The sequence below is a fragment of the Emys orbicularis genome, chromosome 17, assembly GCF_028017835.1.
Source record: "Emys orbicularis isolate rEmyOrb1 chromosome 17, rEmyOrb1.hap1, whole genome shotgun sequence".
In the NCBI taxonomy this organism is placed as follows: domain Eukaryota; kingdom Metazoa; phylum Chordata; order Testudines; family Emydidae; genus Emys; species Emys orbicularis.
Window position 1 is genome coordinate 4,506,796 of NC_088699.1, and position 12,407 is coordinate 4,519,202.

A 12,407-nucleotide genomic window follows, 5' to 3' on the forward strand; every position below is an offset into this window, starting at 1 on the left:
TGTGGCCCCTCCTGTGTTCCTTCATTACAGGTTCCTCCATGGGTATGTGTTAATTTATCTCTAAGCTTAGTACATCTGTAAATATTAGATTTCTGATCTCTCACTTTTTGTTTTCCGTTTAGAGCTCTTTTCATCACCAATGGGCTCTCTATAAATGGATTTTTGGGTTGGCTATGGTGAATTCCGATTATACTTAAAAAAAAAAAAAATTGAGTCGTTCTTTTTCTTCAAACTAAACGTTGTGGCCATTTGTGCTGCATGCAGTACCTTTGTACTAGACCTCTAAGGCTACTCTGACAGTGTCAGTTTGTTTTTTATTAAGACACTGGAAAATTTCATTGGGCTAACCCCAGAGTAGTCACAAGCTTAAATACCTAGGTTCTTAAATTGTACTCATTGTGGTGTCTTACATAGAGGCTTGAATTTGCCATTCTCTAGGGCCATAGATCCTCAATGTTGGTAGTCACCAGCCTGTAACTGAAGGGGGAAGAATCAAAACTGACTGGAAGGCTGATGAGGGACTAGCCCCCAGCTTCCCGAGACCCCCTCATTTTTGTTGTGCCTCGTGTAGCTGCTGGCAGGGTGGAATCTAACACCTACTGCAAGAGAGAATTAAAAAAAAAAAAACACTAAAAAGCCCAGGTGGTGTCTCCTACCTGGAATTACAACAGCAGCCCCTGCCAACTGATTAGGTAACGGGCTACAAGGATGGTAGAGAGAAGTCCGAACAGGAGACCAAGGCTGTGTTCCTCCTACTCTGTATCCCTGCCAGAGAGTGCAGAAGGAAAGGTGTGTGCCTTGTGCATTCCAGCTGCCTCATCCTCTGGGTCAGAAAGGACAACCAGGTTTGCTAAAGGGTAGAAGGCATCCATTATAAAGTCTATTTTGTTTATTTTAATCTAAACAAGCCCAAGCTAAGTAATGTAAATCTTGTAGAGTTCTTATAGTTGATCTCTCTGAACCACACAAGCTGTTTATACAGAGCAGGCAAAATGCCATTTAGATTGACCCAACAAATCAATAGACTATTTACCAATATTTTGTAGGCTAGACACTTTTGAAATAGTAACCACTACTGAAAACGCGTTTTTTATATTTAACTTCCTCATTGTACATCGGAATGCTCAACAAACATGCTGTTCAAAAGCCCTTTTGGCACTGCTCACTGTACCATCCACTGACTGTCACAGATTGATTTCACTCATGGATGATGGTGCAGCTTGTGAGCAGAGGAAGGCTTGAGCGTTCAATGTTGCTAAAGTGTTATCAGTGCATTCTTATGGCTTATCTTCAGAGTTTTTTAAAATGCATTCAGAGTTTGAGGGAAGTTAAGGTAGCAGTTATAATGTCATGGATTTAGTATGTGAAAGTATAGAGCATAGGTAGCAGAAAGTGGAATAAGCAAAGTCTGTGTGAGTAGGTTGGTCTTCACGCACTCCCACCTCACATGATCTAGGCATGCATTAGCAAATGGCTGTAAGGATTAGTTGCTTAAGGCTTCTTTGTGCCTAGATATTTGATACATTGGTTGAATAATCAAATTTTTCTGTCTTTTTGACAATAGGATGAGAACTTTACTGGACTGATCAAATATAAATAATATATATATATTTAAATGGTAGGCATTTCCACTTTCCAAATACTTGTTGGGTAGGAAATGCATTTTACACCAAACTTGTATGGATACTTCAGAATCCTCTCTTTCTCTCTACCAGTTGCATTTTGGTAATTGTATATCAGATTTCAAAATGTAGAATATTGTGTAAACTCTGATGCTTTTTCTTTAGGCCGATCGTGTCTGAATTATCAGGCTCAAGAGACCAAATCAAGCCTTTCAAAGACCCTTGAACAAGTCCTGCAGGACAGTGTTGCCCTACCTTATTTTATCCAGTTTATGGCACTGCGTAGAATGGAACATTTGGTTAAATTCTGGTTAGAGGCTGAAAGCTTTCACTCCACAACATGGTCCCGCATAAGAGCACACAGCCTGAACACAGTTAAACAGAGTTCATTGGCAGAGCCAGTGTCTCCCTCAGTAAAACAGCGTGAAACCACAGTATCTTCTCCAACTGGATTGCTTGATGAGAGGTTGGAGGATTCCAGCACAGTCCATCTGCTCATGACCAAGACAGTACCAACAAACCTGAATGATAGAATTGGCAACATTCAGAACCACTTGCTGTCAAGCCACGATAGCAATAATGCCAGGATACTTCGTCTTGGGAAGTCTGAGGCAGGGACCCATTCTGTTCCAGCCGAACAGCAAGACTCTTCCAAGCTTACAGTATCAAACAGAAACAGCCCCTCTTCTGCACTAAAGGACTTGTCAGGAAAACTAATGAAAAGTAAGTGCATCAGTGGTTCTCTTACATGGCCAGTTCCTCTGCCTCTTGTCTGCAAGTGGAGGAGTGTGGGAGAGTAAATAAAAACCTTTTTAAAAATACATTTTACTCCTAATGTATGGGTGCACCTGACTGACATATGTAACATTTTTTCAAAGAAAATGGCTAATTTATTGCTAGTATAATCGCTCAGCATAATGGTGCTACATAATCCTTAATCAAATTTTAGGATTCTCAAAGTAGACCCATTAAATCAGATTTTTTACAATGTAGGTGGATTTTCTTGCAGAAGCAATCCTATTCCCAAGGGAAGGCATAAATGGAGAGATGAAGAATCATCATGTTAAGAGGACTAATTGTGCTAGATTCATGTCTGATTCTGACAATAGCTACCTCAAGCAGCTTCCCTTATCCTGAAATCCTAGGAAAACTCTTACGAATCTGCAGTTGCTCTAGATCTTATCAATTTCCATTTTAAAGACTACATGCTAACTATTGATAGTTTAATGGACACACTCCCCTAAAGAGAAACAAAAGATGTGGGCTTATTACAATTGGGATAGGTTTAATGTGTTAATTCTGGTCACATTAATACCAATGGACACTGTGAAGTGGAACCCCTAAAAGGTTATGGGCAAAATCATTCCTGGGCCTGGGTAAAAAGGGCAATTGCTTTGAAACATTTTGTCCTATCAGAGAACTAGCAGTGGTGCATGCTTTCTCTTTTTTAACAATATTGTATCTGTACCACAGAAAACAATGGCATTTGCAGCAGCATAAAATATTTGTGAACTAATGGGTTACTTTGGAAACGACCTTTGCTGAACATTCAGGGATGTATACCATGTACTTCCATCAGACCACTGAAGTCAATGAGATTAGACTGGTGTAACAGAACAGATATTCTGCTTCGCTGAGAAAAGAAAATGTCTGTGGGTTGGAAAGGTGGATGGGCAGGGGTTGGGGGACGAAGCTAAATGATCACTTCGAAAACCACCTCGTGTTCTATTAACTGAGTCACTAAAGGAACTCTCAGCATTGATACCCTAACAAACAGACCTGCTTAGACCACAGAGCCATGATGGAGCTCTAACCTTAGATTTATCCCATGTAACTTTATTTAAGATAAATAAAAATCAGACTCATACTGCTGCTGAGAATGATACCCCCCTCCCCCCATATATAATAATATAAAAAAAATTCTCAGTAGCAGCATGGGTTTAAAAAAAGGAAGAATTGAATTCTGAAAGCAGGAACTGTCAAGATACGGTGTAGGCCAATGTTTAGGCTGAACCCCTTTGTATCATTGGAATAAGTCTCTTTTGAAAGATGTGTTAAATATTATGCTGTCAAACAGATTTCAAAACCATTACATACTCTGGCATTGTAACTGTACCTACATGAGTAATCTTGTGAAATCAAGGCAATCTCTGTAATGGCTTTTCTATTTAAAAAAATTGTAGCAAAACTTGAATGACAACAGGGAAGTGGGGGTGATAGTTGCCTCAGTCTGGAAGCTGTATAGATTGTAACTTGTAAAATAACATAGATAATTACAAATCCTCTCAAGAATGTGTACGGAAAATGTTTGTCTTGGATTTATTTGATCAAGCTTCTCATAATTGATTTGTTCTAATTTGGGGCTCAATCCTTCACACACTTACTGCTGGGAGTAGTACTTATTACCGTGAGCAGGAGCACAGAAAGTAATTTGATCATTTATGGTAGTAGGTTAGTAAGTGGCATGCCTGTAATCCCCTTCTGCATTTCTCTTCACCCTGCACCTGCCCAGTTATGTGTGTATGTCTAAACAAAAACAAAAAATGAAACATCCCTTTCACAACACATTGTCTGCTTGAGTGTTGCATCCCTTTCCTCTGACCTTTGTCTGTCGTGTGTATTTAGATTGTAAGCTCTTTGGGACTGCGACCATTTCTCTCGTACAGCATCTAGCACAATGAAACTCCAATTCTATTTGGGGCCTCTAGTTGCTATTACGATTTAAAAAAAAAAAGGTGGGGGGGTGTTTGCAGGAACTGGGATTCTTTTCTTTTTTTTTTTTTTAAAGGAATCTAAAGGATTTGGGGCATAGATGTCTGAAATACTAGACATTGTCACTGAGTTTGCTGCAGAGTTCATTCAAATTTTGGGGGGTTCTTGACATTTTTGCTAAATGGAAATTAAAATTAGCTAATGGCAATTTTTATTTTTATTTAAATTGGAACAAAAAGATGTTTAATTCTGTTGTTGCTGATTGGATGTTCTTGCGTATAAGAGGAGAGGAACCGTTTCTAGTTGTAATGTAAACCCTCTGCATAGTATCTGACTCAGAATAGTAATCGTAAAATGATCTTTCTTTCCTTATTCATCTGTATTAACAATTTCCAGTTACCAAAGACAAGCTTGTGAAAAGAGCATAAATTAAGTTTTGTATGTTTACCGAACTCATTTGATCTGAAGAAGCTGAACTTACACTTTCACTTTACTTCTGGAAATTCAGTTGTATTACCCATTAAGGGTTTGTCATAAACAAATTAGTTTTCCAACAGTGTGTCTTAATGAAATATAATATAATTAAATGGAATTTTATACTAAGAAGTGACATTTAGGTTGTGTGTTGTTCAAATAGTTTCTGGTTTCCATCTATTACATTTATGGACTTGATTACTTGAAAGCGGAGGTAAGAGAAACAACCCTTTAAGCAAGCTTTGTGTTTGAGGCTAAAAGCAAATGCAGTTCGTGTATTAGTAATGCCAAGCTAAAGATAGGTGTCTGATGTTGCACAGCCTGGTAGTGCAACTTATTTTTTCATTGACTAATTCTTTCAGGGGGTTGTACTTATAACATATTTTCTGTATTTAAGGATGGTGTCTGTCAGTAGGCATTAGGACAACAACATGGATGAATGACAGAAAATAGGTGCATGGGACCTTGTAGTACTTCCGATACCTCAGTTTAAAAAATACCAGAATTCCACTCTAAGGTGGCAGCTTTCTGCACAACTATAAAGAGGGCCAGAGTTTGGGAGCTTTCTTAGGATTCTTGCTTTACTGAGGTTTGGGGGGGCTTGGGAGATAATATATTCAGCCCATATGGTGGACGTGAGGGATTGGAGAGCTGCACCCCTCTTATTCAGTCCTATTGGCTGGTGCATGGTGTTCTTTCATTAGCCTGGGGTGTGCTATAACCTGCCTAGAGACAAGGCTGTCATGATAGGAATTGCTGTCCGGAGAGTAGAATAGGAAGTTAAAAGGTTGGAGGAGAGAAGAGCCATTTCTGAGTAGATGCTTCCTGTTCCTAAGTGAAAATGCATTCATTTACTCATTTTATAGATATACATCAATGGATCTAAAGTTCAACATGTGTTTTCTTCTTTTAGGTATAGAACGGGATGCAGTTAATACTTTTACCAAATATATTTCTCCAGATGCTGCTAAACCAATACCTATTACAGAGGCAATGAGGAATGACATAGTGGGTAAGAACATGCTGTATTTGATACAATTGACTAGACCCATTGCATCTCCCAAAAGCAATAGCATTGGTATGCAACAGAATTGTGTTTTCACTTTTTATGAGTTTATAACATCAGCAGTAAATAGATTGTAAAATATACACCTAATTACTTCAGAAATCTCCAAGTATTTATTAGATTTTTCTATGGTGCTTATTTCTGTAGCATCTGAGCACCTCACATATGTTAAGGCAGTGGTTCTCAACCAGGGGTATGTGTACCCTTGGGGGTATGCAGATGTCTTCCCGGGGGTACATCAACTCATCTAGATATTTGCCTAGTTTTACAACAGGCTACATAAAAAGCCTAGCAAAGTCAGTAAAAACTAAAATTTCATACAGACAATGACTTGTTTATACTGCTCTATAGACTATACACAGAAATGTAAGTACAATATTTATATTCCAATCGATTTATTTTATAATATATGGTAAAAATAAGAAAGTAAGCAATTTTTCAGTAATAGTGTGCTGTGACACTTTTGTATTTTTGTATTGTGTGCTGTGGTGCTGATTTTGTAAACAAGTAGTTTATAAGTGGGGTGAAACTTGGGGGTACGCAAGACAAATCGGACTCCTGAAAAGGGAATAGTAGTCTGGAAAGGTTGAGAGCCACTGCATTAAGGGATTTACCTTCTCAAAACTCCTCTCTAGTATGGAAGTTTTATAATCCACATTATGCAGATGGGAAACTGAAGCATAGAGGAGAAATGACCTTGCTTAAGTTAATACAGGAATGTTTGGGAGAGTCAGGAATAGAACCCAGGTCTCCTGAGTCCCAGTTCAGTATTGTAACCATGAGAATATCCTTCTCATTTTATAGACATTTGAAGTAACAAACTTTTAAAAAAGTTCTTTGAACAGTCAGAACTGGTTAATCCCAGTTGTCTTGAACTGTTGATTTTTTTTCATTAGACTTATCACCAGTGATTTCTTTTAGCTAAATAAACCCAACTCCCCATTAAAGTTGGTCTGGTCTCTTTTACAGCAAAGATTTGTGGGGAGGATGGACAGGTGGATCCTAACTGTTTCGTTACTGCACAGTCAATAGTGTTTAATGCAATGGAACAAGAGTAAGTTGATTCCATGGTTTGGCTTTATCATGTTGTGTGTTCTTTTTTCTTACGCTCTTTTTCAAAAACAGTTTCATAGATCTAAGAATAAACATATTTATACAGTTGATAAGTGAATAGTAACTGTGCTAAGCACTCTGTGCCACCCATTATACTTGGAACCGTCTGTCTTCATGCTCCAAACCCCTTCTACTCCAAATCTGTGATCATGATTGCTTCCCTGAAGTCATTTATAAATGCTACTGCTAGATAATTACACCACTTCCAGTTCATACGAACGTACCACACACTATTGTTTCTTATCTATTTTGCCTTTATTTGACTAGATTTTTAAGAATCTTGGGGTAGGGACTAGGTTTTATTTGTAAAATACCATTTTTGCTGTTGGCACTTGATAGCTAATAATATTTAATATTGCTTTGTCCATGTGCAGGCACTTTAGTGAATTTTTGAGAAGTCACCATTTCTGTAAATACCAGATTGAGGTGCTGACCAGTGGGACTGTTTACCTGGCTGATATACTCTTCTGTGAATCAGCACTGTTCTATTTTTCTGAAGTAAGTTTCTCCACCACTGCACCCCCTTAGTGTAGTGTAATAAAACCATGTATGCCATAAAAGCTTTATTTTAGGAGCCCTTTATATAATTTGAAAATATCAGATATATATAGTGCTAGGGAAAAATGCATTAAACTATTTTTTCCTGTCTCTGCGTAGAATGACGGCAAATGTTCTAATTTCTGTGTTGTATTTTAGGCTGAGCTTTCACACATCTCTTCTCCTGTTTCCTGTTTCTTAATAGCACTCTTTTTGCTCTGTAGCAAGATATTGTTAAGCACTGGAATAAATTGCCTAGGGAGGTTGTGGAATCTCCATCATTGGAGATTTTTAAGAGCAGGTTAGACAAACACCTGTCAGGAATGGTCTAGATAATACTCAGTCCTGCCATGAGTGCATGGGATTGGACTAGATGACCTCTCGAGGTTCCTTCCAGTCCTATGATTCTGTGATTGTAACAGTTCATTTACCTACCCCTACAGGGCTGCTAGGAGGTTTAATATCTGTAACGCTTTTTGAGAATCTTGAAAAGCCCTACTGAAGTACCAGAAATTTTTGTAGCAAAGTGATGGGCACAACAACTTAATCTCTTGCAGAGTAAGTTGCTAGCAGGTAGAATTGTTTAATCTTGCCTTGGCTTTTAGCTATTTTATAATCTTTCCAAAAGAAGCATTGACAAGAAGTACTGGGCAAGATTCTGACTTGGGTCATGCTGGTATAAATCCAGAGTAACTCCATTGGCTTCACCAGCATGACTTCAGACCAGAACATGGTGAATGTTTTGAATCTGAAACATCTTCACAGTAGCAGTGCTCTCTAGGTTTGGGGAATTGGGCTTGTCAGCGGGGCAAAACTGTTTTAATGGCCTAGCAGTGTTGCAAACTACATTGGCCCATATGTCTTGAAACAACAGATTAAGAAGCTCAAACACCCACACCATGTATAGTGTTGCATTAAGATAAAGTCCACACAATGTGAAAATGATTTTTCTGTGTTCCTATGTGTTTTCATACAGTACAGGTACGTGTAATTACCCAAGCATCATCTGAGACTGAAATATTGGCCTTTATTGTTAGTGATTTTTTTATTGTATTTGTGAGTGAAGACAGACTGTTAATCCCTGCTTTGCGTAATAATACATCTGAGCATCCAGAAGACCTATATGGTATCTGACCAGATAACTCTTGTGTATTAATATGTGATACCACTTTTTTTTGCCTCTCCAAAAAACCTGAATCTGAAAAGGGACCAGGTCTGCCTATGTTCGCCTTCCACTTCTTAGCTAAAAGCTGTTTTCTCTTCTTTTAAAGAATATATTTCATATTTCTTAATTTCCCTCACAGTACATGGAAAAGGAAGATGCAGTTAATATATTACAGTTCTGGTTGGCAGCAGATAACTTCCAGTCTCAGCTTGCTGCCAAAAAGGGCCAGTATGATGGGCAGGAGGCACAGAATGATGCCATGATTTTATATGATAGGTGAGTTATTCTAACAATTTGCCTTCACAGCTCCAGTTTGAAAAATCTAGTACTTGCATATGTGGCATTGCACACAGGGATATTCTCTTGTTCAGTAAACATCTTTCATTCTTGGCTTTCTGTGTGCTTGGTGTATGGGACCGAAGGGCATATGCTGAAGAGCATGTTTATTAAAGGTGACCTCCAATGTAAATGTGTGGAAAATTGACTTTTTAAAATTCCTTATGTACAAAGAAATCTAAAAGCTTTGAAAGTCATCTTGCATGCTCTTACATGAGAAATATTGAATCTTGTCTAGCCTATTTATGCTAGAGGACTCTATGGGTGGCTGGAGAACTAATGGCCTTATGTCATCACAAGACCTGGGCAGTTGGGAGGGGAAGGATTTGTTTGTCACTGTGTACAACTCTGGATTTTGAGTTAAATAGGTTTTAATTCAAGCTTCTGATGTACAATTGAGAGCAAAGCTCACTCTTCAATATTCAGACACCCTTATGCCTTCAACAGAAGGCTGAGAAAGCTTCCCACTTTAGTTCTCTAGTCTTCCTAGGAGTCCTCCAGGAAAAACAGGTAAGAAAACACTTGATGTTTTTGATATTTAGAAGTTATTCTTTTTTTTAAATTACCACTTTTTTGAGGGGGGGAAAAAAAACAACCTTTGACTTCCCTTTAGCTCTCATAAAGAAACAAGAAAGGGCACCAATAATGTAACTGCCACCCCAACCCTTGCAGGTGGCCTTTAATCATGTTAAAACAATAATGATTTCCTAAACTGCTTCTCAGAAAGCTTGTTCTAAAGCTGAAGTTTGAGTACCCAGGGCCACAAGCTGTGTTGAATTCATTTATTGCTGTGTTAGGAGCTGGGAACAGTCCCTGACCTATTTCAAACTAACCAGCTCACCACAATTCCCTAAAATCAGTTGTTTAATAGTGCAGAACCTGCTTTGGGTTCTTAGTGCTTGCCGCCTCCTTGCTTTACAACATAGTATTGTGTATGCAACACTGCCCATAATCAGTCACATAATGTACTTTATTCCATTTACTCTTCTCTCATTTGAGGAGATATTTATAAAAAATGTTTATTTCCTCAGTTCAGGGATTTTTTCCTAACCTTTGGATATCAGTTGTACATTCATTTTGAGGCTAGTGGCCACCTAGTGATAAAGTTATTTTGCCCACCTGTGAACATTTTGAAACTTGTCTTATGTATAGTTTTCTTCCACTGTCCTGTGCTGCAGGTACTTCTCCCTTCAAGCCACACATCCTCTTGGGTTTGATGACTTTGTGCGATTAGAAATTGAATCCAATATCTGCAGGGAAGGAGGTCCACTCCCTAACTGTTTTACTACTCCATTACGGCAGGCCTGGACCACCATGGAGAAGGTGAGAGAGAGCTTTTTGAAAACATTCTTGGAAACTAGTAGAGAGAAAAGATGATCAATAATAAAATTAGAGATGGGGGGGAAATTCTATCAGTTCTTAGTCTTTCACCCTCTTGCTGCCTAGGTAATGTAGAATTGTTCTCTGATATATTTTCCAGTGTTCTTTGTCCAGTCTGTTTTTAAATCTTCCAAGCAAAGACATTTCTGTTAATTTTCTTTGTGAAGTGGAGGCTATTCCGCAGTCTAATATCTCTCAAACTTTCTTCTGAGGTCATCTGCTAACCTCAGCTGATTTTTTGTTTCCTTCCGAAACACACTTCCTCCCTCATTACCTCTCTGTTCAGCCCACATCCTTGCAGAAAAAGACTCGTTAAAAATACTGATAGCTGATCATTAGGACTTGCTTTGCAATTCTCTTGAGGGTGCTGTAACTGCCATATAACAATATGCCACTAACTGAAGTATCTGAGTCAAGAAGATAGTGGTTGGGTTCTGTAACTGGTAAAAACTCTTGAACAATGTAGTGGACATTTTCAGACTACAAGGATAGGGAGAGACAGATTAGGAGCAAAAAGCACAAGGCAAATGCTTAAACCCTTCAGAGACTGAAATGAGAGTTTAAATATTAATACATAGGGCATGTCTACACTAGAAAATTAATTTAGGTTAAGGTAGGGTGTGAATTTAAAGCACAATACCTGTTCCTGAATAACTCCATGTATGGACATTCTTGTTCAGGAATAGCTCCAAGGGTAGATGAGCCCTTAGCTCCCATGTATGGTCAGATACCCCTTCTCCTGTCCTGTGTGTGCCACTGTAATAGTCATTCATTCTGATTGTATCCTCTGCCTTTTTATCAACGAAACCAATTCCTCTGTTTCCTAGGTTTTTTTACCTGGCTTTTTGTCCAGCAACCTTTATTACAAATACTTGAATGATCTCATCCATTCAGTACGAGGAGATGAATTTGCAGGGGGGAATATTGCACTGACTGTTCAAGGCCCCAGTAGCTCTCCTGACAATGAGCCTCATACAACTGGTTCTGATGGCTCTGCCTCCCAGGTAAAAAAAAATCTGTTTTACTTCCATCCTAATAGCAGCTGTGGTCATTCCACAGTGACATCACCAAACATGTGAAGAATTAAATGTAAAGAAGCTTTGGTTAAGGGTACATTTTCATGTAATTTAAGTCTCACATTTAGCTTTCCTTTTAAATTCTATATTATAGTAGGAAATCTTTATTCCACCTCATTGTCTGTCTTAAATCAATCAAAAGTAATTGATACAGAAAAATACAACGCAATATTTAATATAGCTTCTATTCCTAACCAAAGTTGCACCTCTTACTATAATACTATTCAAATACTGCTGTGAGACATACAGAAAGTACACCTCTACCCCGATATAACACGAATTCGGATATAACGTGGTAAAGCAGTGCTCCGGGGGGGGGGGGGGGGGGTTGGGGGGGGCGGCTGCGTACTCCGGCAGATCAAAGCAAGTTCAATATAACGTGGTTTCACCTATAATGTGGTAAGATTTTTTGGCTCCCGAGGACAGCATTATATCGGGGTAGAGGTGTACATCATCTTTGGTTTGTTTAAAAATAATTATTGAAGAAATTAAACTATTAATGTGCAATGAAGACTTCCTATTAAAATTTGCATTATTAGACAATGGTTGTCATTAGAAGTGACTGCAGTACTACACAGTGGAATCTGAAATACTGTAGGTCTTCCCTTAAAAAAAACAACAGTATCTATGATATTATGTTTTATCTGCAGGAAAATGCTGATTTTTTTATTTTATTTTTTTTAGTGTTGACAACTGTGAATAAATTGCTGTATGGTTAAAGTATAAACAATGCAAGTTATGGATCTTAGGTTTAATTTACAATAGCATGGTACTTTACAACAATTGAGTTCTTGTAAATGACAGTCAGACATTTAACCTAGGAGCAGAACATTTCTTTTTCAGGATAAAATAGAGATAGCTATTGGTGTAGAGAGAAGTAGCAGTTAATATCTAGCATTTAGGTTTCTATGAAAGCAGAACAGATC

At 38.2% G+C, this 12,407-nt stretch overlaps 1 protein-coding gene across 2 annotated transcripts in view; it reads left to right on the forward strand.

Moving 5' to 3' along the window:
- The window catches only part of AKAP10 (A-kinase anchoring protein 10), a 35,225-nt gene that overhangs the window by 13,007 nt on the left and 9,811 nt on the right, over nucleotides 1-12,407 (forward strand). Inside the window, exons 1-8 of one of the 2 annotated variants that reach the window (XM_065418106.1) lie at nucleotides 131-789; nucleotides 1,788-2,345; nucleotides 5,722-5,820; nucleotides 6,844-6,928; nucleotides 7,362-7,485; nucleotides 8,829-8,965; nucleotides 10,204-10,348; nucleotides 11,233-11,409. In XM_065418106.1, coding sequence (XP_065274178.1) covers nucleotides 1,895-2,345; nucleotides 5,722-5,820; nucleotides 6,844-6,928; nucleotides 7,362-7,485; nucleotides 8,829-8,965; nucleotides 10,204-10,348; nucleotides 11,233-11,409 — 1,218 coding nt within the window. In that variant the 5' untranslated portion in view covers nucleotides 131-789; nucleotides 1,788-1,894. Of the gene's footprint in view, nucleotides 1-130; nucleotides 790-1,787; nucleotides 2,346-5,721; nucleotides 5,821-6,843; nucleotides 6,929-7,361; nucleotides 7,486-8,828; nucleotides 8,966-10,203; nucleotides 10,349-11,232; nucleotides 11,410-12,407 lie in introns of those variants that run through there. The other variant, XM_065418105.1, reaches the window with a different exon arrangement.